Here is a 22655-nt window from a genome sequence, read left to right on the forward strand (position 1 = left end):
GAGGTAAGTTGGAGACATTTTTGCAATGTGTGAACACTAGGGATGATCGAATATTTTGATTATTCGGCTTCGTGAATATTTTCTGAATACCTCGCCGCTATTCGACTATTCGATGCGCAATGTAAGTCTATGGGAAGCCCGAATAGTTCCGAATAGTTGTTATACGGGTTTCCCATAGACTTACATTGCGCATCGAATATTCAAATAGCGGCGAGGTATTCAGAAAATATTCACGAAGCCAAGTAATCGAAGTATTCGATCATCCCTAGTGAACACACCCTAAATAGACTTATTTCTGCAGATTGGACATGGATTTTTACAAAGCATTCAGATATGCAGACATTCACATAATTTTCTGTAATAAATCTGACAGATTGTTGTATCTCTTATTTTCATGTTCCATTAATGCACTGACCTCCAATTTCATTATTGTAAAATTTAGGCCCTGTGCGCACACTGCGTTTTTACCCGCACTTTTTCTGCGTTTTTGCTGCAGAAATTTCTTGAGAAAATGGTTGTAACCTTTGCTGTGCGCACACTGCGTTTTTTTCTCAAAAACATTCTTTCTGTAGAATTTCTTGAGAAAAAGAATTTGCATGTCACTTCTTTTCTGCAGGTACCTGCGTTTTTTGCCATAGATAATGAAAAAAAAACGCAGGGACCAAACTGTGGAAAAACGCATCAAAAAACGCACAAAAATGCGGTAAATACGCATGCGGTTTTCGGTGCGTTATTGGTGCGTTTTTTGACCGCAAGTGTGCTAATCTTTCAGACTCTCAAGAAATTTCTTGAGAAAAATCCTTTTTCTAGTGTGAACAGAGCCTAAGATTGCAAGTTGCATTTACTTGAGGAGCATATCCCACAAAGTTCATTTCAATCAATAGACCTTGGAATAATAATACGTTCCACAATTGGTTGTGTTTAACAAAAAAATGTTCCTGTGCTGAGATAATCTTATATATGTGTCCCTGCTATGTACTGTGTAATGGTTGTGTCTGACCGTACAGGGACATGGACTGATCATACAATAGCTCCTGGGTAGGGGAGGACACAAAAGAGTATATACAGATAGCAGAGCATGGGATCGCAAATAATTATTTCTTTGAGGTAAAACATTCTTTTTAAAACACACAGGGGAATGTTTTACTTCACAAAAAGACAAAAATCAACTATAATCCCGGCCCAGGAGCTGTGGTATGATCAGACCATGTCCCTGTACGGTCAGACACGGCCATTACACAGTACATAGCAGGGGCAAATATATATAAGATTATCTCAGCACAGGAACATTTTTTTTTTTTTATTAAACACATTCCATTGTAGAAATGATAAAAAAAAAAAAAGATATGTTGGTTAAAATAAACTTTAAAATAAACTTTGTGCAAAAATCCCTTTAACCCCTTCACCGTCAAAGCCTATTTTCACCTTCAAGAATAGGCCAAATGTTACAATTCTGACCAGTGTCACTTTATGACATTATAACTCTGGAACGCTTCAGGCTATGTGCCCACGTAGCGTATTTTCATGCAGTTACGCTGCGTTCTGCACCGCAGCGTAACTGCATGCATCCTGTGTCTCCAGCACAATCTATGAAGATTGTGCCTAATCCATGCCCACATGGCATATTAGAACGCAGCGTTTCGGCTGCTGCCGAAGCACTGCGTTCTAAAAAACAACATGCCACTTCTTTCATGCGCTTTGCATGCATCCCCCGCTCTGTCTATGGGAGAGGCTGCATCTAGAGCGCATGAAATTGGCTTTTCATTACGCACTGTTTCTGCAACGATTTGAAGCGCACATGTGCTGTTCAAATCGCTGCAGAAATTTCTGCAGGGACAGAACGCAACGTGGGCACATAGCCTCAATGGATCCCGGTGATTCTGAGTCTGTTTTTTGTGACACATTATACTTCTTGTTAGTGGTAAATTTTGGTTGAAATGTCTTACGTTCATTTGTGAAAATATCAGTATCAGAATTTTGACGAAAATGTTGAAAATGAAGCAATTTGTAAACTTTGAATTTTCATGACCTTAAACCAGAAAGTTATGTCACACAAAATAGTGAATAAATAACATTTCCCACATGTCTACTTTACATCAGCGCAATTTTTAAAACATATTTTTATTGTTAAGAAGTTAGAACAGTTACCTTGGCAGGTCAGAAAAAAGTGAGCTTGTGGTGGAGCATGATTCAAGGACATTGTGTTGATGACGTAGTGCGTGTCATCAACATGGAGCAAGCTGGAGGACGGCCATTGTAGGAAGAGAGGAGGCACCAAATCAAGACCCGAGACGCCCATCTGACCATACCGCAACGCGTGTGGGTATAATAAAGGATCTTTTTTAGAATGTGCAAAGTAGATTGGGGACTTTTTTACAGCATTCTAGAATACTGTAGAGACGCCTTAATGGTGGTGGCTATACTTTATATGGAGACAACCTGTGACAGGTTCACTTTAAAACAAACTGACTATTACCTTTATTATTCTGTTTCACTGCTATCATTTCAACCTCTGAATAGCAAGTAATGTTTTTAGGTGGGGTGTGAATAAGAATTACTAACTTTGTGAGATCTCCCATTTTTCAGATGATACACAGGCAAGGAGGGTTATCTAGTACGTAAATACATACAGTACATAACTTTGCTATGAAATAGTAGATTGTACATAACATACAGGTTACATCAATAAGAAATCTAACTGAGATCCCCTAGTAGGCAGACAGTTTTGTTTGTCACACTATATATAGTGGTGTGAAAAAGTGTTTGCCCCCTACCTGATTTCTTATTCTTTTGCATGTTTGTCATACTTACATGCTTCAGATCACCAAACAAATTTAAATATTATAGACAAAGATAACACAAGTAAATACAAAATACAGTTTTTGAATGAAGGTCTTTATTCTTAAGGGAAAAATAAATCCAAACCTACAGGGCCTTGTGTGAAAAAGTGGATCCCCCCTATAAAACATAAATTAACTGCGGTTTATCACATCCCTGGGAAGCTGAGTTCAATTTCCCTAGCCAAACCCAGGCCTGATTACTGCCACACCTGTTCTCAATCAAGAAATCACTTAAATAGGATCCTCCTGATAAAGTGAGGTAGACTAAAGCTGGGTTTACACACTGCAACATCGCAAAGGACATCGCTGTAACGTCACCGGTTTTGTGACGTAACAGCGACCTCCCTAAGTCTCTGCTAAGTCGCTGGTGAGCGTTCAAACAGGCAAACCTGGCCAACAACGCAACAGCGATCCGGACCTGCAGAGTGACCTAGCTGGTTGTTGGGGACGTTGATAAGCAGCCTTTTGAAAGGGAAGTTGCTAACAAAGTCGCTGCAAAGTCTTTCACACACTGAAACTTTCCAGCGATGCATGCTGCACAGCGGGAAACAAAGGACCTAGGAATGGTGCTGAACGATTTGTAGCGATCAGCAACTTCACAGCAGGGGCCAGGTCGCTGATAGGATTCACACACTGCAACATCGCAAACGACATCGCTATTGCGTCACAAAACCGGTGACGTTACAGCGATGTCATTTGAGATGTTGCAGTGTGTAAACCCAGCTTAAAAGATCCTCAAAAGCTAGACATCATGCAGCAATCCAAATAAATTCAGGGACATATGAGGAACAAAGTAATTGAGATCTATCAGTCTGGAAAAGGTTGTAAAGCCATTTCTAAAGCTTTGGGATACCAGCGAACCACAGTGAGAGCCATTATCCACAAATAGTGAAAACATGGAACAGTGGTAAACCTTCCCAGGAGCACCTGGCCAACCAAAATTGCTCCAAGAGAGCAGCGATGACTCACCAAAGAGATCACAAAATACCTGACAACAGCATGAAAAGAACTGCAAGCCTCATTTGCTTCTGTTAAGGTCAGCGTTTGTGACTTCACCCTAAGAAAGAGGCTGGTCAAAAATGGCTTGCATGGTAGAGTTCCAAGAAGAAAACCACTGCTGAACAAAAATAACATAAAGGCTCATCTCAGTTTTGCCAGAAAATATCTTGATGATCCCCAAGAGTTTTGGGAGAATACTCTGTGGACTAACAAGACTAAAGTTTAACTTTTTGGAAGGTGTAGAAGTAACACAGCATTTCAGAAAAGGAACATCATACCAACAGTAAAATATGGTGGTGGCAGTTTGATGGTCTGGGGCTGTATTGCTGGTTCAGAACCTGGAAGACTTGCTGTGATAAATGATACCATGAATTCTGCTATGAACGTCCGGCCATCTGTTTGTGACCTCAAGCTGAAGTGCACGTGGGTTATGCAGCAGGACAATGATCCAAAATACACTAGCAAATCCACCTCTGAATGACTTAAGAAAAACAAAATTAAGACTTTGGAGTGGACTAGTCAAAGTCCTGACCTTAAGCCAACTGAGATGCTGTGGCATGACCTTAAAAAGGCGGTTCATGTTTGGAAACCCTCAAGTGTAGCTGAATTACAACAATTCTGCAAAGTTGAGTAGCCCAAAATTCCCAAAGAGCGTTGTAAAAGACTCATTGCCAGTTATCGTAAACACTTGATTGCAATTGTTGCTGCTAAAGGTGGCACAACTAGTTGGGGCAATCACCCTGTAGTATTGGATTACTTTTTCCCTTAATAATGAAGATCTTAATTTATAAACTGCATTTTCTGTTTACTTGTGTTATCTTTGTCTGATATTTAAATTTGTTTGGTTATCTGAAATGTTTAAAGTGTGACAAATAAAGAATAAGAAATCCGGAAGGAGGGTAAACACTTTTTCACACCATTGTATGTAGTGTACTTGAGTATTTAAAAACACAACATAATAATATAGTGAGGTTTAAGGGTGAATTGAAAAATATGTATTATAGTGGTACAATAGATCTGCCAATCTATAGGACACTTGTGCTACTTATTGTAGTGAAAAGGAAAGGCAAAACTAGCTACAAGCCTAACTGGAGGCAGCTGGTAAAATACATTATTTTTCATTTTACACCTAGAAATTTGCTACTATACAACTATGTCAGCCATTGTCATCACATTGGCTGAAATAGTCTGGATATAATCCGTATGTGATTTCAATACATTTTGTGTGAAATCATTTATAAGGTAAGATATGCTTCATTCCACTTATTATAGTTGTAATATATGTTTGTATTAATTTTTATAAAGGGGAGTTCACTCGTTTTCATTACTGGCCACATCAATATTATACTGAAAAACAAGATTTCTCTCAAATACCTTGTATTGCTAATAGTGCCTGTGAGCGGTGCTATTGTGGACTGCTCTTCCCCTTCGCATAACCCCCAGGCTCCGTGACATCTGATGTCCGGTGATGTTGTAGTGCCCCTAAGCCATCAGGAGCTACAAGTAACTGCATCCTGTCAAAGATGCAAAGCCTACCCCCCAGGGACCAGAAGACCAGTGACGTAACACCAAAACATTCATACAATCCCTGTTTTATCTCCCTCAAAACTGGCGACGGGCTAGGGTTGGACCCAATGGATGGCCACCTAGGGGTGGGACTGATCCAGTCCATTAGACGACAACTAGGGAGGTGAGGCAAAAACAGTCAGTAGGTGGAAGTGAAAGGAGACTGACGTAACGGTACTGACGGGAGAGTGTAGCAGTGACCTGTCAGGCACAGGCGTGTGGTTGCCGAAGGAACACGGTGGAGTACTCTCGGAACCATAGCATCAATGGGGTGCAGAGCCCTAGGTCAGGAAAACGCTCCAGGCAGACCTGATAAAATGTGCACAGTGAGGGGACCATCCAGGACCTCACCGACCGTAAAGTTTGGGGCACAGAAATGACGGAAGAACCTGGGAACGAGACAGAGATCTGGCCCAACAGGGTTCATGTTACCTGTCGTATGGACTAAGACTGAAAGACGACCAGGAGGGGACCCCCAGATGCTCCAAGCCACGGGGACCCACCAACCAGAGACAGGTTCAGGGGAAGTAAGCCACCAGGTCACCACACCACCACTGGAACTAAGGGGACCAGCGTTGAGGACCAGCCTCCATCGGGTTGCCCGCAACATCTCAGTGAGTAAAGAACCAGTTACACTGCAATCCCTTGTGTGGCCTACCTTCTTTCTGCGCCTCAAAATTAGTAATGTTCATAAACAACCACCACCATCATCTATATCCCTGGGGCCTGGCCCTACTTGCGGAGGGCCACAGCATCCAGGCTGCCATTAGCATCAGCCCCAGCAGTGAGAGACTGTGCAGCGGCAGCTCCCTCTATATAGCCGCAACCCGAAAGTGGCATCATGACAAAAACTTTATTATTATTATTCCCCTGTACATAACCCCTTTTAAGCGACCCCCAGGGTCACAGAACCGGGCAACGGCCACCCAGTGAACTGTCCCAGTAAATATACTGCCTGGGACTGAGTACCCCAAAGCCCTGGGGTGTGTCAATGTCACGTCACCTGAGGTGGGCCTCAGTCTTCCTGTGTGACTGGGATGGTGTTTCACCGCTCATCACAGCCCAGCGTTGCTCCTGCTTACAGCGCTCTGCAGTGAAGGAGGGAGCAGAGAGATGCTGGCTTGTGACAAGCGTTGAAACGCCCAGTCACTCAGGAAGGCTGCGGCCCGCCTCAGTTGACGAGACATCACCGGACATCAGAGGTCATGGAGCCCGAGGGTCATGCGAAGGAGGTGAGCGGACCACAATAGCGCCACTCACAGGCACTATTAGCAACACAAGAGATTTGAGAGAAACCTTGTTTCTCAACATAATATTGATATGGCAGGTAATGAAAACGGGTGGACCACCTCTTTAAAATAAAAAATTGTAAACAAATAGAAAATGTTCCTTACTGGTTACGTCTTAAACACCTACAAGTACAAAAGTTTAAAAGGATAACTTCTTAAAAATTAGCATTCCAGAGCTGGGAAATAACATCTATCATCTCTGACACAGGGTCCTGAAATATAGCTATACCCACCATTAACCCTTCTGTACCCTAGTATACTCTGCATTGATACAAAAGTCAATCAGAATGTGGAGATCCAGAAGTCTCTTTGAGCTAATGTTAAGTATCATACCAAACTTGTATAGACTAAGTTTGATTAAAAAAGGGGAGGACTAAAAAGCTAAAGGGAAAAATAAGGAATACTTTAATATGCAAAGTAGGATAATATATTGATATCTTCATTGAATTATACCTTATTACACTTCACATTTTTTTTTTGTCATATTTTTTACTTCCAGACTGTTAAAATGATCATAAGGAATTTTACCACTGTGGACGAGTTCATCCTTCTGGGACTTACAGACAGGCAGGACATGCAGATTTTGCTCTTTATTATATTTCTTACATGTTATATTGTTTCTTTGCTTGGTAATATAGTAATAATTTGGGTCAGTAACACAAATCCCCGACTCAACACTCCAATGTACTTCTTTCTGAGAAATCTCTCCTTCTTGGACATCTGCTATACATCAAGTGTTGTCCCCAAAATGCTCATTAATTTCTTATCAGTGAGGAAATCCATATCGTTTGATGCTTGTTTCATCCAGTTGTTCATCCACCTTTCTCTAGGAGGAGCCGAGTGCTATCTACTGTTGTCAATGGCCTATGACCGGTATGTGGCCATTTGTAGCCCCTTACACTACACTAATATCATGCATCCCGCCTTGTGCATTAGGATGGCCACTGCATCTTGGGTTGGCGGTATAGCAAACTCAATATTACAGACATTCAATACATTACAGTTGCCTTTTTGTGGCCCTAATGTTATTAACCATTTTTTCTGTGAGGCGCCAATATTGTTAGAGTTATCCTGCAGAGATACGTCTTTTAATAAAGCTATCATTTTCTTATGTGCTATAGTGGTAGCTGTGGTCCCTTTCTTCTGCATTCTCATTACATACGTCAATATCATTTCCAGCATAATGAAGATTCGTACAACCACAGGACGGAGGAAAGCTTTTTCCACTTGTGCTTCCCATGTTATTGTCGTTACTTTATTTTATGGCACCATTTTCATTATCTATTTGAGACCTGGGACTGGACATGTCACTAACCAAGACAAAATGGCCACCTTGTTCTATAGTGTTATAACCCCAATGCTAAATCCTCTGATCTACACTCTAAGAAATAAAGATGTAAAATTAGCCATGAAAGAAATGACAAGAAAGAAGATTCTACAAGACAAGATCTGACTGATTATATCTAATGCTGTTGGTGTTATATTCTTTATATGCCTAGGTTTATTATATTTACATGTGTGTATGCCTATCCAGGATCGGTGAATTAGTAGATGAACCCAGCTAAAGACATTGGCTGATGCATGGACTTTATGTACAGGTCTTCAGAATAAATTGCAATAATCTAAATAATAACGAAGTATTAAGTAATGACTATCACAATTTAGTAAGAATAATAGTAATGTTATTTCTCAGAATGCTCACCATACTGCTATACTACCTTTAGTTGTATGATTTTATAGTTTGATTTTTCACATTTTTATAGGTATAGTTGAACCTATAATATCAGCAAACCAAGCAGTCTCTATCGGATACTCATTGGGGGTGGTCAATGCCCAACGGCCTCAACCTCATCCCCCCCCTTCCCAACAGCTCATTTTCAACAGTTTCTGCATCCTCATGCATAATGAAGTATACCGTATATAAAGTGCTGTGCTACATAGGCAAACAAAATAGCTAAAAAATAGATAAATCCTCAGAATGTAGATACAATTGAATAAGAGCTGTCAAAAATAGTGGAACAGGGAACCGTCGGGACTCAGGTTCACCATTCAGTCTGCTAGTCTGAGTTTCAACTCAGCAGGCACAATGAGATCACTAGATTAAATCAAAGTTCACCACCCGATATAATTAATTTAACACAAGAAGAAGTACGCCTACGTCTGAGTAAATTAAACATTGACAAATCCCCAGGGCCAGATGGCATTCATCCACGAATATTGAGGGAATTGAGCTCCGTAATTGACAGACCGCTGTATCTTATCTTTTTAGACTCGCTTGTAACAGGGTTGGTGCCTCAGTATTGGAGGATTGCTGATGTGGTACCGATATTTAAGAAAGGTAAGAGGGTAGATCCAGGCAACTACCGTCCAGTAAGCCTGACATCAGTAGTATGCAAAGTTTTTGAGGGCATTTTAAGGGATGACATGCAAAAATATGTTGCAGAAAATAATATAATAACTGACAGACAGCATGGATTCATGAAAGATAAGTCGTGTCTAACCAACCTGTTGGGGCTCTATGAGGGGGTAAGTGCAAACCTGGATATTGGTAATGCAGCTGATGTGATTTATTTGGACTTTGCAAAAGCATTTGATACTGTACCACATAATAGCCTTATACTAAAGCTCCAGAAGCAAGGACTAGGGGAAACTATATGCAACTGGGTAAGGAATTGGCTAAAAGATAGGAAACAAAGAGTAGTCATAAATGGAACATTCTCTAAATGGGCCATAGTCAGCAGTGGGGTGCCGCAGGGATCTGTGCTAGGACCAATTCTTTTTAATCTCTTTATTAATGACCTTGTGGATGGGATTGATAGTAAAGTGTCAGTCTTTGCTGATGACACCAAACTATGTAGGATATTAAAAACTGACCTTGATAGTACAATATTACAAAAAGATCTGGATAAGATGTCAGAATGGGCAGATACTTGGCAAATGAGATTTAATGTTGATAAATGTAAAGTAATGCACCTAGGACAGAGCAATCCTATAACTGCGTATACATTAAATGGAAGTAAACTCGGGACTACAGAACAGGAGAAGGACTTGGGTATTCTCATTACAAATAAGCTGAGCAGCAGCACTCAGTGTCAAGCAGCAGCTGCTAAAGCAAACAAGATTCTAGGGTGTATAAAAAGAGAGATTAGATCCCGTGATCCCAACGTATTGTTACCCATCTATAAATCACTTGTAAGGCCACATCTGGAATATGGGATTCAGTTTTGGGCTCCACATTTAAAAAAGGACATTCAGAAGTTAGAGTCAGTTCAAAGGCAGGCAACTAGACTACTACAAGGAATGGAAGGCCTCCCATATGATGACAGGTTGAAAAAGTTAGATATGTTTAGCTTAGAAAAAAGACGTCTCAGAGGAGATCTCATTTATATGTATAAATACATGTGTGGTCAATATAAAGGACTGGCACATGACTTATTTCTTCCGAAGACAATACTAAGGACCAGGGAGCATTCACTGCGAGTGGAAGAAAAGCGATTCCGACAGCTAAATAGGAAAGGGTTCTTTACAGTTAGAGCAGTCAGACTGTGGAATGCCCTATTACAAGAGGTAGTAATGGCAGATACTATAACAGCTTTAAAAAAAGGGCTGGATGATTTCCTCAGTACACAAAACATTGTTGGTTATAAATGACTTTGTAGAACTGGTGGAGGAAGGTTGAACTAGATGGACCTAGGTCTTTTTTCAACCTTAGTAACTATGTAAAAGATCATGTCTGATGGGTGGAAGCTCAGTCTGCATATACCACAGACCGGATCAAAGCATTGGAAGAACAGGGCCAGGTGAGGAATATTTTATTTTCTTTATTATTTTTTTCAGGCAGCACCCATGTGGGAAAGCTGGGCTATCATACCTTGGAGGGGAGTAATGGGGTTATTGTACTATAGAGTGATCTATAGAGGCCATCATACTCTGTGGGAAGCTGTCATTTGGAGACACCATACCATGTGAGGAGATTGTGGGGGCATCATACCGTGGGAAGGACCCTAATGTGGGAGGTTTAACTGGGGATGTAATACTGTGAGGACATCATACTGTGTTGAGAGCACTGTGGGGACATAGTGTTGGGGTACTGTGGCAGTCTCATAATGTGTGGGGGCACTATAAAGGTTTCATACTGTGTGGAGGCAATATAGTTATATCACACTATGTGAGGGGCACTGTGACAGCATCTTACAGTGTTGGGTGTACTGTGAGGGCATCACACTTTTTTACAGAGGGCACTGTGGGGACATCATACTATGTGTGTGGGAGGTAATGTCAGGGCATTGTACTTTCTGGGTGGGAGGTAGATTTGGGAGCATCTTGCTTTATGAAGGGCATGAAAGGAGATGAGAACACTAAGGGCGGCTTTGCAAGTTGCGACATCGCAAGCCGATGCTGCGATGTTGCATGCGATAGTCCCCGCCCCCGTCGCAGGTACGATATCGTGTGATAGTTGGCGTAGCGAAAATTATCGCTACGCCAGCTTCACATGCACTCACCTGCCCTGCGACCGTCGCTCTGGCCGGCGACCCGCCTCCTTCCTAAGGGGGCGGGTCGTGCGGCGTCATAGCCACGTCACACGGCAGGCGGCCAATAAAAATGTAAACATCCCGCCCACCTCCTTCCTTCCGCATATCCTACGGAAGCCGCGGTGACGCCGGTAGGAGATGTTCCTCGCTCCTGCGACTTCACACACAGCGATGTGTGCTGCCGCAGGAGCGAGGAACAACATCGGACCGTCGCGTCAGCGTAATTATGGATTACGCCGACGCTGCACCGATGATACGATTACGACGATTTTGCGCTCATTAATCGTATCATCTAGGCTTTACACACTACGATGTCGCATGCGATGCCGGATGTGCGTCACTTTCAATTTGACCCCACCGACATCACACCTGATGATGTCGTAGTGTGCAAAGCCCGCCTAAGGGGCTTCAGTAGATGCACAATTTCTGCATATCTGCTGCTATAAATGTCCCTATCTTTAGTCAAAAGTTAGGACTGGGATGCATTCCCTTCTATAACAATTCTTATGCGTTGTGACTCTGCCTACTTTGCTGAATACATTTTGGGGGAGTTGATGAAGGGGGTACAATTTTGATATGGGGCCTTAAGATTTCCATTAATTTCTATGTACACCCTTGGTTGTAGGACTGCTCTGTAATAAGCATTTACAATTTAGTCAAAGTAGATTAAATAATATTATCTAGGATTAAATTAATTGAAGAAACGGCATCAACAATATAGAAATGAGAAAAATTAAGTTGCTGTTGCTTGAAGATCACTACTAATGGCAGAGGTGTCAGTTGAAGCTACTGCACCTTAATGGAAAATCTATAATAAGACCACATCTATCATGTGTGCCGCCCCCGTGCCGGCAGCCTGCCGCTGCTCTGATCCGGGCCTTCCGGTGGGTGGCTCGAGGGTCTCCGGACCCGGGGGATCCCGCGGACACTCCGAATGAATAGGGTTTGGGAATGGTGGATGTAGGACGTATATGTACGGGCTGGGCCGTACTAGGTTTGTGACGCCACCCACGGTATGTGGTGAATTTGGACACCCCCACTGCAATTACGGGGCACCCGGGGGAGATGTTGTGCAGCAAGTTGTTAACCCCGCCATGGCTAGGGATGGTGACCCCGGGACCCGTTGGGATTCGCTGGTGCAGGGAGATAGGCGACCGCAGGGTACTGGTGTACTCACTAGTGAAGGAAACACATGAGTCTCTGGTAAACCAAGGTGATGGTGGTCGGTGCCCGCAGCCGGCTGCGTTCTGGTCCCCCACGCAGCTGGTGGTCTCTGTGTTTCTCCTGCACTTTTGTGTAATGGTGGACTGCCTGTGCTTGCAACTTCAGGAGTCCGCTCCTGGCTGGATGGGGCCTAAGGAGCCCTTGCCCGCAGACTCTGGCCCGTGGGATCTCTGAGCCCTGGCAGGGGCCTATTATCGCCCTCGGTGGGCTGTTGTCTTCAATCGGGACTTTTGGTGGGACAGGACCTCTAGTCCTGGCCTCAATCAGTTAATTAACCAGTTCCAGTAGCTTCTGGACCTAGCTTCAGGGTCTGAGTACCCCCCTGTGTGCTCCGGTTCCGAGTCGGTTCCCCGGGTCGGTACCGGCGGGCCACTACCCTGTCCCGGTCCACCTCAATTCCACCGAGCCGTCTTCCTGGCTCCTGCAGACGGAGACCGCCGTCTGCCTCCAAGCCAAAGGCACCAGGGCTCCTAGTACCTGTCAGTTTGCTTCAGGCCTGACACACAGGCCTGACCTCCACTCTCCTTGAACTCTCAAACTGCACTGAGAAACTGAACTGTTTACTTTCCCGCCCCGGGCTGTCTAGACTCCTTGGTGAGTGTCTGCCCACGGTCTGGTTCCGCCCCCCGGGTGTGTCCATCTAGCCCTGAGGGGGGTAACTAGGTTTATAAGGTTGGCTGATGTCACCTGTGAGGGAAAGGTGTAATGCAGGGGCCTATCTGTGACTACCTGGCCCGGCCAGGGCGTCACACTCCCCCTTGGTTAAACACAGAACGTCCGCGGGCTGTCTGACCACCACCGGTTTATTTTGTTTAACTGAAAAAGATAAAAGTAAATCCTCTTTACCCGGGAATGGAGAACCACACGTCAGCCGGAGGTGCAGTACCTCTGTGGCAACTGGAGCCTCAGGGGCGCCACACACCCCCACAGCAAATCCCAGCACATCCATGAGCTGGAACAGTAAAAGAAATATAACAGGTGTTAAGACTTGCACATTTTGAATGCTGTTAACAGGTAACATTAAAACATTTTCTTCCCTTTATGGGAGGCACCATCTCTTTAACGTTACAAACATTAATAAGCTTCACAATACAATATAAAACTCTGCAATAAGATATTATTTCAACATTATTAACATCTTCAGGAGTCCAGGGTGATTCAGTTTCCAAGTGTCCTTTTTCACCTGCTGTCCAGGTAAGGACAATGAGAGCAGCAATTATAAACAGCAATACGGGGGACCCGTCTCCATTTAACCCCCAACGTAGGCTCTGGGCGTGACGACAGAGCGTTTCTCACCACTCTTCAGTCCTTCGACCACGCCAGACAGGTTTTAACATTCTGCTAGAGGGCACTGTGACCAGTGCAAACTATATACAATAAGTTTGGGTGTTCACCGTCCACATCCCTATCAGTCTTTTCAACATTTTTCTTATCATGCACAAAACCAGTGCCAACTATGTACAATCAGTACAGGTGTTCACTGTCCACAACCTTAAAGTCTTTTAAACATTCTCCTATTACTACACAATTGCTGTCTGGGAGGGAAAAAAACTATTATTTTTAAACAGGTAAACTATTTACATACTTTCTGTCTTGCTGTATACTCTACAGTCCCTTTTTCTTTGGCGGCACACCAGGTTTGCAACTCCCTGTCGGGGACACTCCAGGCAGTCGAGTATTCCGTAGCCGATTACAGGGGTCTGTGCTCCTTGGTCGAATGTCACAGTCTTGGGTATGGCGACTGAGGCTGTTTCTGGGTCTAGGGCTGTTGGTCGGCACTCCGGTATTGCCCTTTCTCTTCTTAGGTGTTCGATCTTCACATCCAGAGCATACCACCCCCATTCCCCTCAGTTCATTTCCTGGAGAGGCGGGGCTCCAGAGTCTTTTAGTAAGCTTTGTTTCTGTGCTATTGCTGCAGGGGGCGGGCACGTTTTTTTGCGCCGTACTGCAATTCAGCCTACGAAGGGCGGACGCACCCATCCCTTCTGATTACACATGGCGCCTGTCCTTTTTCAGTGGACGCCAGTGCACAGTCCTTTTTACACAGTCTTTTGGTGCTCAGTACCAATTGTAGCGGGAATAACAATCCTGTTCACGAGGCCAAGTTGACACGACCCACCGGGGCCTGGGGGCACTTGTTACCGGGCCACGGCTCTGTTTCTGCTTGGAGGATGTCACGGCGACAAGGCCCAGTTCCGTGACCCTGGCGGTGTCGTTATTAAGATGATGGTGGGGATTATTTACAGGGGATAATAGGTCGTGACGCCACCTGTGGTACTCGACCGCTTATAGCCAACGCTACAGGATGCGACTGCTGGGGCAGATGGTGACACAGCTTAGTTGGTATAGCTCTCCACAGGTAGAGCTGAGCCCCAGGGCTGTTGGGAGTAATTGTCCTTGTGACGACATGGACCCTCATGGGTTAAAGTTTCTTAACATTCAGCCAGAAATTAAGACAGTTTGTTTATAGATGGGGATAATCCCTCATTGTTCTACAAGACTCTTGAGAGTTTAGTATTGAAGTTTTTGTTGACTCATGTAATTGTTTTGGCCACTGAAGGCCAGACACCCAGATAACTCAATTATGCAAACTTCCCATTGTATTACTAAGTGAATTGCTAGATGTGATGTAACTTACCGGTCTCACCCTTGTCTCTGGATATTTGAATACAGCTTGAAATTCATCCAATAAGAGAAGCAACCTTGTACAACCAATCGTGAAGACCCCAATGATCTGAATCGAGAGCTCAGGGGTATAAGAAGAACTGTCCATTGCCCAGAGAGACTCTTGCTACATGCTACCAATCTAGGAACTGCGGATCCGATTGGCAAGCCTGGATTATAACACTATATGGACTTCAGCACTGAATGCAAGGATTCAGCTTTGATATCAAGGACTACCTAAGGAAGAAACCCAGGTTGGGACAATTTGGTCACCTGGCTACAGACTTTGCGGACCTCTGCCAGTTTCCTAAATCTGGCGTTATTCCAGTCTCGGTGGTGCCCGCCAAAAGCGGGGTGCTGCTGGATTGGAGTAAGTAGACGAAAAAAGGAGGGGAGCCAGCACTGCTTATGAATGGCATGCAACAATGAAGAAATAAAAAGTGTATTATTCACAAATTCATTCCTACTGTAACAATTCAATGAGATTTTTTGCAAATGATTGATCAATGATTTGAGCCTCCCTGCCCCGTCACGGCAAATCTCTATAGGGGGGTCCCTAACGCTATATTATAAATTATTATGTACCATAAGGTCTCATATAATGAGCAGGACCATATGGAAACAGTGGTCTGGCACTGTGAGGGCCAGTCCTGACATTGTGCTGGTGTGTGTGGTTCTGCCACACACACTGGCACCTGGGCTGCCTTTATTCGCGGTTGTCAGTCCTGGCAGCATGGGAGCGGTTCAGGCATGTCTCGGGTAAGTGGTGTTTTCATATGGTCCTGCTCATTATATGAGACCTTATGGTACATAATTATTTATAATATAGCGTTAGGGACCCCCCTATAGAGATTTGCCGTGACGGGGCAGGGAGGCTCAAATCATTGATCAATCATTTGCAAAAAATCTCATTGAATTGTTACAGTAGGAATGAATTTGTGAATATTACACTTTTTATTTCTTCATTGTTGCATGCCATTCATAAGCAGTGCTGGCTCCCCTCCTTTTTTCGTTTATTGGAGTAAGTAGCCCTGGAAGCTCTGAAGCACGGACATTCTAAATCCCTGGTGAGCCAGCGGAAGGGTGAGACTCTGTTGCCTGTTACATTTGTGTGTTTTGCTGATTATGTGTTATGTGCCCTTAATTGTTTGGGGATCCAATAAAGTCTTAATATTGTGACTCCCTCACCCTGTGTTGTCTGAGTAGTGTTCCGCCCACGGTTAAGGAGGACGGCGTTCAGTTGGGATGAGCCCTGGGCCATGCTGTCTTTCTAAAGGCGGCTGGACCAGCGGATGAGAGCACCCACTGACCTCGTGTCTCCACAGTCCTTACAAATGATGGTTATGTAAAGGCGGGGTGCAGGGCCGGAGGCGCAGGCAAATCACTGGGCGACACAGGGATGCAGTCTCAAGATTTTACTCACTGTTGAAAGTTCCTGGTTTGCAGATGCTGCCCCCAGAGTGCTGGGTCCTGCTGTGATTGGCCCCAGTCGATCCCCGGATTGTTCAGAGACACAACCCGGTACACCCTTTTGTGTTTCTTCCCTGGTCGACTTCCTGCTCTGGCTTCTTCCACCTGCCCTGAGCCCTCACACATAGGGTCCGTGGACACCTGATCAGGGCTCTGTCGGGTGGCTTGAAACTCTATCCCTTGGCCCTAAGTGGTCAACTTTTCACTGGATGTGTGTGGATGCGGCTTCAGTACTTGCAGTATCCTTAGCCTCCGGTTTGCAAACTGAGCCTGTTAGTTCTCCACTAGTTGAGGGGCCGGTCTATAGCGCCCCTGAACCCATCAGGGCACTACAAGGTACTGCATCTTGCCAAAGATGCAGGGCCTACCCCCAGGGACCTGGAAGACCAGTGCCAGCAACAGCAAAACACATTAAAATCCCAGTTTTCTTCATCCCGAAGGACTGGTGACAGACTAGAACTGGACCCAATGGATGGCCACCCAGGAGTGGAGCCGATCCAGTCCACTAGACGACAACCAGGTGGGAGGGGACAGACAGTTAGACAGTTAGTGAGTGGAAGTGAGAGGAGACGGATGTAACTGCACTGACACAGGAGTGTGACGGTGACCTGAGGGCCCAGGCATTTGGTTGCCGGTGGAGTACAGCAAAGTACTCTCGGAACCATAGCACCGACGGGGTACAGAGCCCTAGGTCAGGCAAACGCTCCAGGCAGACTTGATAAAATCTGCACAGTGAGGGGACCATCCAGGACCTCACAGATCTTAGAAGTCCAGGGGCACTAGCAGTCATGGGAGAACCAGGGACCAGAACGGAATACTGACCCTACAGGGTTCACATTTCCCGCCGTACGGACCAGAGACTGAGAAACAAACAGGAGGGGACCCCCAGACGCTCCAAGCCTTGGGGACCCACCGACTTGAGAAAGGTGCATGAGAAAGAAGCCACCAGGTCATCAACCCAGCACTGGGACTAAGGGAACCAGAGGTTAACACCAGCCTTCCTCCGGGTACCAGTTACCATCTACTGTGAGTAAAGAGAACCAGTTACACAGCAACCCTTTGTGTGGCCTACCTTCTTTCCGTGCCTAACTCTATCACCTACTCCCTGGGGCCCCGGCCCTACTTGTAGAGGGTTCAACATCCAGGCTGCCATCAACATCAGCCCCAGCGGAGAGACTGTGCAGCGGCGGTTCCATCACCATAACCGCAACCCACAAGTGGCGTTATGACAAACTTTATTAACTATTCCCCTGTATATAAACACCTTTTAAAGCGACCCCCAGGGTCACGGAACTGGGCAACAGCCACCCAGTGACACATCCCAGTAGTACGCCGCCCGGGACCGAGTACCCCATAGCCCTGTGGCGGCACGAACAGAATTGGACTGGACCCGTTAAAACGGGTGACGTGCACATTATGAACTGTTTTTGTGACTTGTGCAACTGCTGAGGTGAAAGGGCGCAAAAGGGGATCCCGCCCACAACTCCTGCAAGCGCGGGCGGAAGGAGGCAGTGACCTAACTCGGAAGCTCCCAGAAGTGCTCCAGTCCCCACGAGAGTGGTGAGAAAACCAAGGGGGACGGGAAAGATGGAGGCATAAAGTGATGAGGACGAGCAAGTTGTTCCAGTCCCCGCCACCATGGAACCAGAGGAGTCAAGCTCAGCTTCCATCACCCCGGAGGCAGCGTGGGTCCCGCGTACGGGGAGAAATGGCTTCCGTGCTTTCCTCACCAGGCATTCTGTGCTTCAGACCCTGGTACCCGAACGAAAGGAGGAGCCCATCCTGTATGAGAAACCTGCTTCCAGCCCAAACGACATCCCACTACCGACTTGGCATCGATGTGACAAACCAGGACACTCTGCTTGTGTGTGTCCAGTGGATGTCCAGAACCCCGGAGCTGAGACTGGTCTCGCAGTACAGCCTTACGTGCCAGCGGAGATCGTTGCAGAAATACCAGCCCTAGCTCCTACAACAGCACCAGTTCCCCAGCTGCCACCAGGAGGCAGTAGAGGTGCATGGGACCAGTGCACCCAAACCCAGAGTGCTGATCCCAGGAGTCCAGTTGATCCAGAGGGCCCCTTTCCAGTTCCCTGGTAGCTATAACCTGCTAGACTACAAGAAGTTTCCAGTTTAAACTGTAAATGTTGATGTTGCCTCTAACCAGTTTTCAATAATGTTTGCTAATTAAAAATGGACCACGTTTGCAGGACTGGCAGCAGTCAAAAACTTTCCCTGTAAATAAGTTGCACTAGTTGTGCCTACTACCAGAGTACAACCTTGTAAAAAGGACCCTCATTTACACCACCAGCAAGGAGAGGAAAAGGTCGCAGGAAGGGTCTGCGGCAGAGGTGGCCAAGACCCAGTAACCATGTAAACCGGTGACATACCTCCTAAGGGTTTTGGGACCAGGACGTTTGGGTGGTGATTGATGGGAAGGGGTACTCCAGTTAGAAACGTTTAAGAAAGTGCCTCTCCTGCGCAGGAAGAATGTTTAATGTTTGAAAATTGAAAAATTAAAAATGTTAACCTGTGTTACCTTTGCAGCCCGAGGACGTGCTGGACGTGAATTAACCAAGGGGGAATGTAGTGCCCCTGAACCCATCATGGCACTACAAGGTGCTGCATCCTGCCAAAGATGTAGGGCCTACCCCCAGGGACCTGGAAGACCAGTGCCGGTAACAGCAAAACACATTAAAATCAGAGTTTTCCCCATCCCCAAGGACTGGTGACCAGAATTGGACCCAATGGATGGTCAGCCAGGGGTGGAGACGATACAGTCTACTAGACGACAACCAGGTGGGAGGGGACAGACAGTTAGGCTATGTGCCCACGCTGCGGAAAATTCGATTTTTTCGCGGAAATTCTGCGGATTTTTGAAAAATCCGCAGTACAGCGAGTCCCCAGCCATTTCTATGGCATTTTGGAACTGCTGTCCCCTTGCTGCATTTTTTTCCGCAGCAGAAATAATGCGGATTTCCCTGCGGAAAAATCTGCAGCATGTCAATTACTCCTGCAGATTTTTTCGCACGATCCCATACTTACCTGCCTTGATTGAAGACACCGGAGTCACTTCCTCTGGTGCAGAGGAGCGCGGTGGAGCCAGGAGCAGGAAGTGGGTGGGGCCTGCACGAGCTCCGGTCATGTGACAGTTGGAGCTAGTTCAGGCCCGCCCACCTTCTCCTGCAATGTGCAGACAGACACAGACGGAAAGTGAAGTGCTGCGTGATGGAGGTAAATATGAACTCACCGATTACTGCAGCACTTGTTCTGCATTGAGGATGTAGTGCTGAAGCCATGGTACTGTATCCTCAATGCAGAATACCGCAGCAAATCCGCAGGATATCCTGTTTGCTGTAACTCCATGTGTCCTGCATTATATCTCTGCTGAACCCTCTTTTCTGGTACAACTATAATCCTGCTTGCTGTAACTCCAGGTGTCCTGCATTATATCTCTGCTGAACCCTCTTTTCTGGTACAACTATAATCCTGCTTGCTGTAACTCCATGTGTCCTGCATTATATCTCTGCTGAACCCTCTTTTCTGGTACAACTATAATCCTGCTTGCTGTAACTCCATGTTGTGACGACACAGACTTTTTCAATGTGTGTGGTGGTTAAATTTCTTACATTAGCCAGACGTATTGTTCTTCTGTGTGTTAACTCATGTTTGCTAAACTATTGATTCTGCCAGACCCGTCTGAGCAATCATTGTAATGTAGTTGTGTATTGCTAATCTAATGTAAATTACCTCAGTGGCCATTGTCAGTCTGTGCATTTCAGACTACATGTAAATATCCTCAGTCTTTCTATCCACATTATTTAAATGAACATTATCCATGCAGCTTGAAATTCATCCAATAAGAGAAGCAACCTTGTACAACCAATCCGATAAGGGCACAGTATATCCAAAGGGAAGTCTATGACTATAAAAAGGGACTTCTTTAAGTCACCAGTTGTTGATGGATGTTGCATGATCCAGTCTAAGCTCTTAGGAGCTGGCTAGGGGATCAGAACCAGGATGCCTTGTGGACTCGGTCTAGGGACTTTGGCTCCGACTACAGGATCACTTGGCTACATGGCTTCAATCTAGGGACTTCGATTCCGATTTGAGACCATATCCACAGTCTAGGGATTTCGACTCCGGCTGCCAGGATTATATCACATCATCACACCAGAGACTACTTAAGGAAGAAACCCAGGTTGGGACAATTTGGTCACCTGGCTACAGACTTTGCAGACCTCAGCCAGCTTCCTAAATCTGGCGTTATTCCAGTCTCGGTGGCTGCCCGCCGAAAGCGGAGTGCTGCTGGATTGGGGTAAGTAGCTCTGGAAGCTCTGAGGCACGGACATTCTAATCCCTGGTGAGCCAGCAGAAGGGTGAGACTCTGTTGCCTGTTACATTTGTGTGTTTTGCTGGTTGTGTGTTATGTGCCGTTAATTGTTTGGGGATCCAATAAAGTCTTAATATTGTGATTCCCTCACCCTGTGTTGTCTGAGTAGTGTTCGGCCCACAGTTAAGGAGGTCGGCGTTCAGTTGGGATGAGCTGTCTTTCTAAGGGTGGCCGGGCCAGCGGACGAGAGCACCCACTGATCCCCGGGTCTCCACACATGTGTCCTGCATTATATCTCTGCTGAACCCTCTTTTCTGGTACAACTATAATCCTGCTTGCTGTAACTCCATGTGTCCTGCATTATATCTCTGCTGAAGCCTCTTTTCTGGTACAACTATAATCCTGCTTGCTGTAACTCTTGCTATGTCACCTTTACATTAAGTTTGATACTCACTGATGTATTACTATTTTCCTCTTTGAAAATGTTATCTGATGGTGGAAGGTGTGATTGTGTAGTCTAGAGTCAGGCTGGATGTAAAATGTCCTGTTCCCTTTGATTCACTAATTATTCCCTGGTGTGATTACCTTTTGTTAATTTCCCTTAACAAGCTGACCTCCCACAATCCCCCTTACCCATTTCTCTAGCTTTCCCTATATATCTGGGGCTTTCTTAAGGGGTGCACGCGTGTGGGGTTCCTGCATGTGTGCCATCTTATGCAAAGTACCATCATTGCTAAGTGCTGGGCAGTTATTTCAATGGCAATTAGTCAGGGCAGGAAGCAGGTAAACTACTCATTGACACCTTCTGTTTCCACCATGACTATTATTCCTATCTCTATCATCCTATGTGCCTTTACTGTCCACTTTCACTGCCCTGTCCCCCCTCCATCACCACTCATCCACATCAGTCCCTCTCTCCTCCCCTCTCCCATGTACAGCTCTCAGGCTCTTTTCACCTATCTGATAAATCTCAATCCTTCGTGCTCAAAGGTCTTGTAGAAAAAGCCATGCCACAAGTCCAAAAATCATCTCATCTTTCTCCTTCTACTCCTACTTCTTTCAGGTAATATCTCGCCTAATCCTGGTCCACCCATGCTAACTTTACCCCCTCCCCCACCTCCCATAGAAACCCTGATAATCTTATTAACATTAGTTGTACACCCTCATTTCCCTCTTTTAATTGTGTTCTCTGGAATCATCGGTCTGTATGTAACAAGCTTCCTTACATCCACAACTACTTTCTTAATAACTCTCTTAACCTGCTAGCCCTCACTAAAACCTGGATTCAGGATTCTGACACTACTTCCCCTGCTGCCATCTCTCATGGTGGTTTACACTTTTCCTATTCACGAAGACCTGAAAACAGACATTGTGGTGGAGTCGGTTTACTCCTGTCCCCACAATGCACTTTCCAGGTCATCCCCCCAGCTCCATCACTCTCATTCCCATCCTTTGAGGTCTACACCATCAGGCTCTTCTATCCCCTCTCCCTCAGAGTAGCAGTCATATACCGTCCCCCAGGCTCACCCATCCAGTTCCTTGACCACTTTTCAGCCTGGCTGCCGCACTTCATGTCCTCAGAATTACCAACCCTTATCCTAGGAGACTTTAACATCCCCATGAACAGCCCCTCCCCCCATCTGCATCCCAGCTTCTATCTCTCACCACCTCCCTTGGCCTCTCACAGCTCTCATCCTCTGAGACACATAAAGATGGTAACACCCTTGACCTGGTCTTTATC

The 22655-nt window shown here is 45.5% G+C and overlaps 1 protein-coding gene across 1 annotated transcript; it reads left to right on the plus strand.

The window, feature by feature from the left end:
* Positions 1-7202: 7202 nt before the first annotated feature.
* On the plus strand, positions 7203-8147 carry LOC142302590 (olfactory receptor 2B8-like). The gene has a single exon (XM_075343695.1). It carries the CDS (start codon positions 7203-7205, stop codon positions 8145-8147), a length of 945 nt encoding a protein of 314 aa, XP_075199810.1.
* Positions 8148-22655: the final 14508 nt, after the last annotated feature.

Source organism: Anomaloglossus baeobatrachus, chromosome 4, assembly GCF_048569485.1.
Source record: "Anomaloglossus baeobatrachus isolate aAnoBae1 chromosome 4, aAnoBae1.hap1, whole genome shotgun sequence".
Classification (NCBI taxonomy): domain Eukaryota; kingdom Metazoa; phylum Chordata; class Amphibia; order Anura; family Aromobatidae; genus Anomaloglossus; species Anomaloglossus baeobatrachus.

Bases quoted from the DNA above. Each gene is read 5' to 3' on its own strand.
- LOC142302590 (XM_075343695.1), top strand. From the start codon at position 7,203: ATGATCATAAGGAATTTTACCACTGTGGACGAGTTCATCCTTCTGGGA.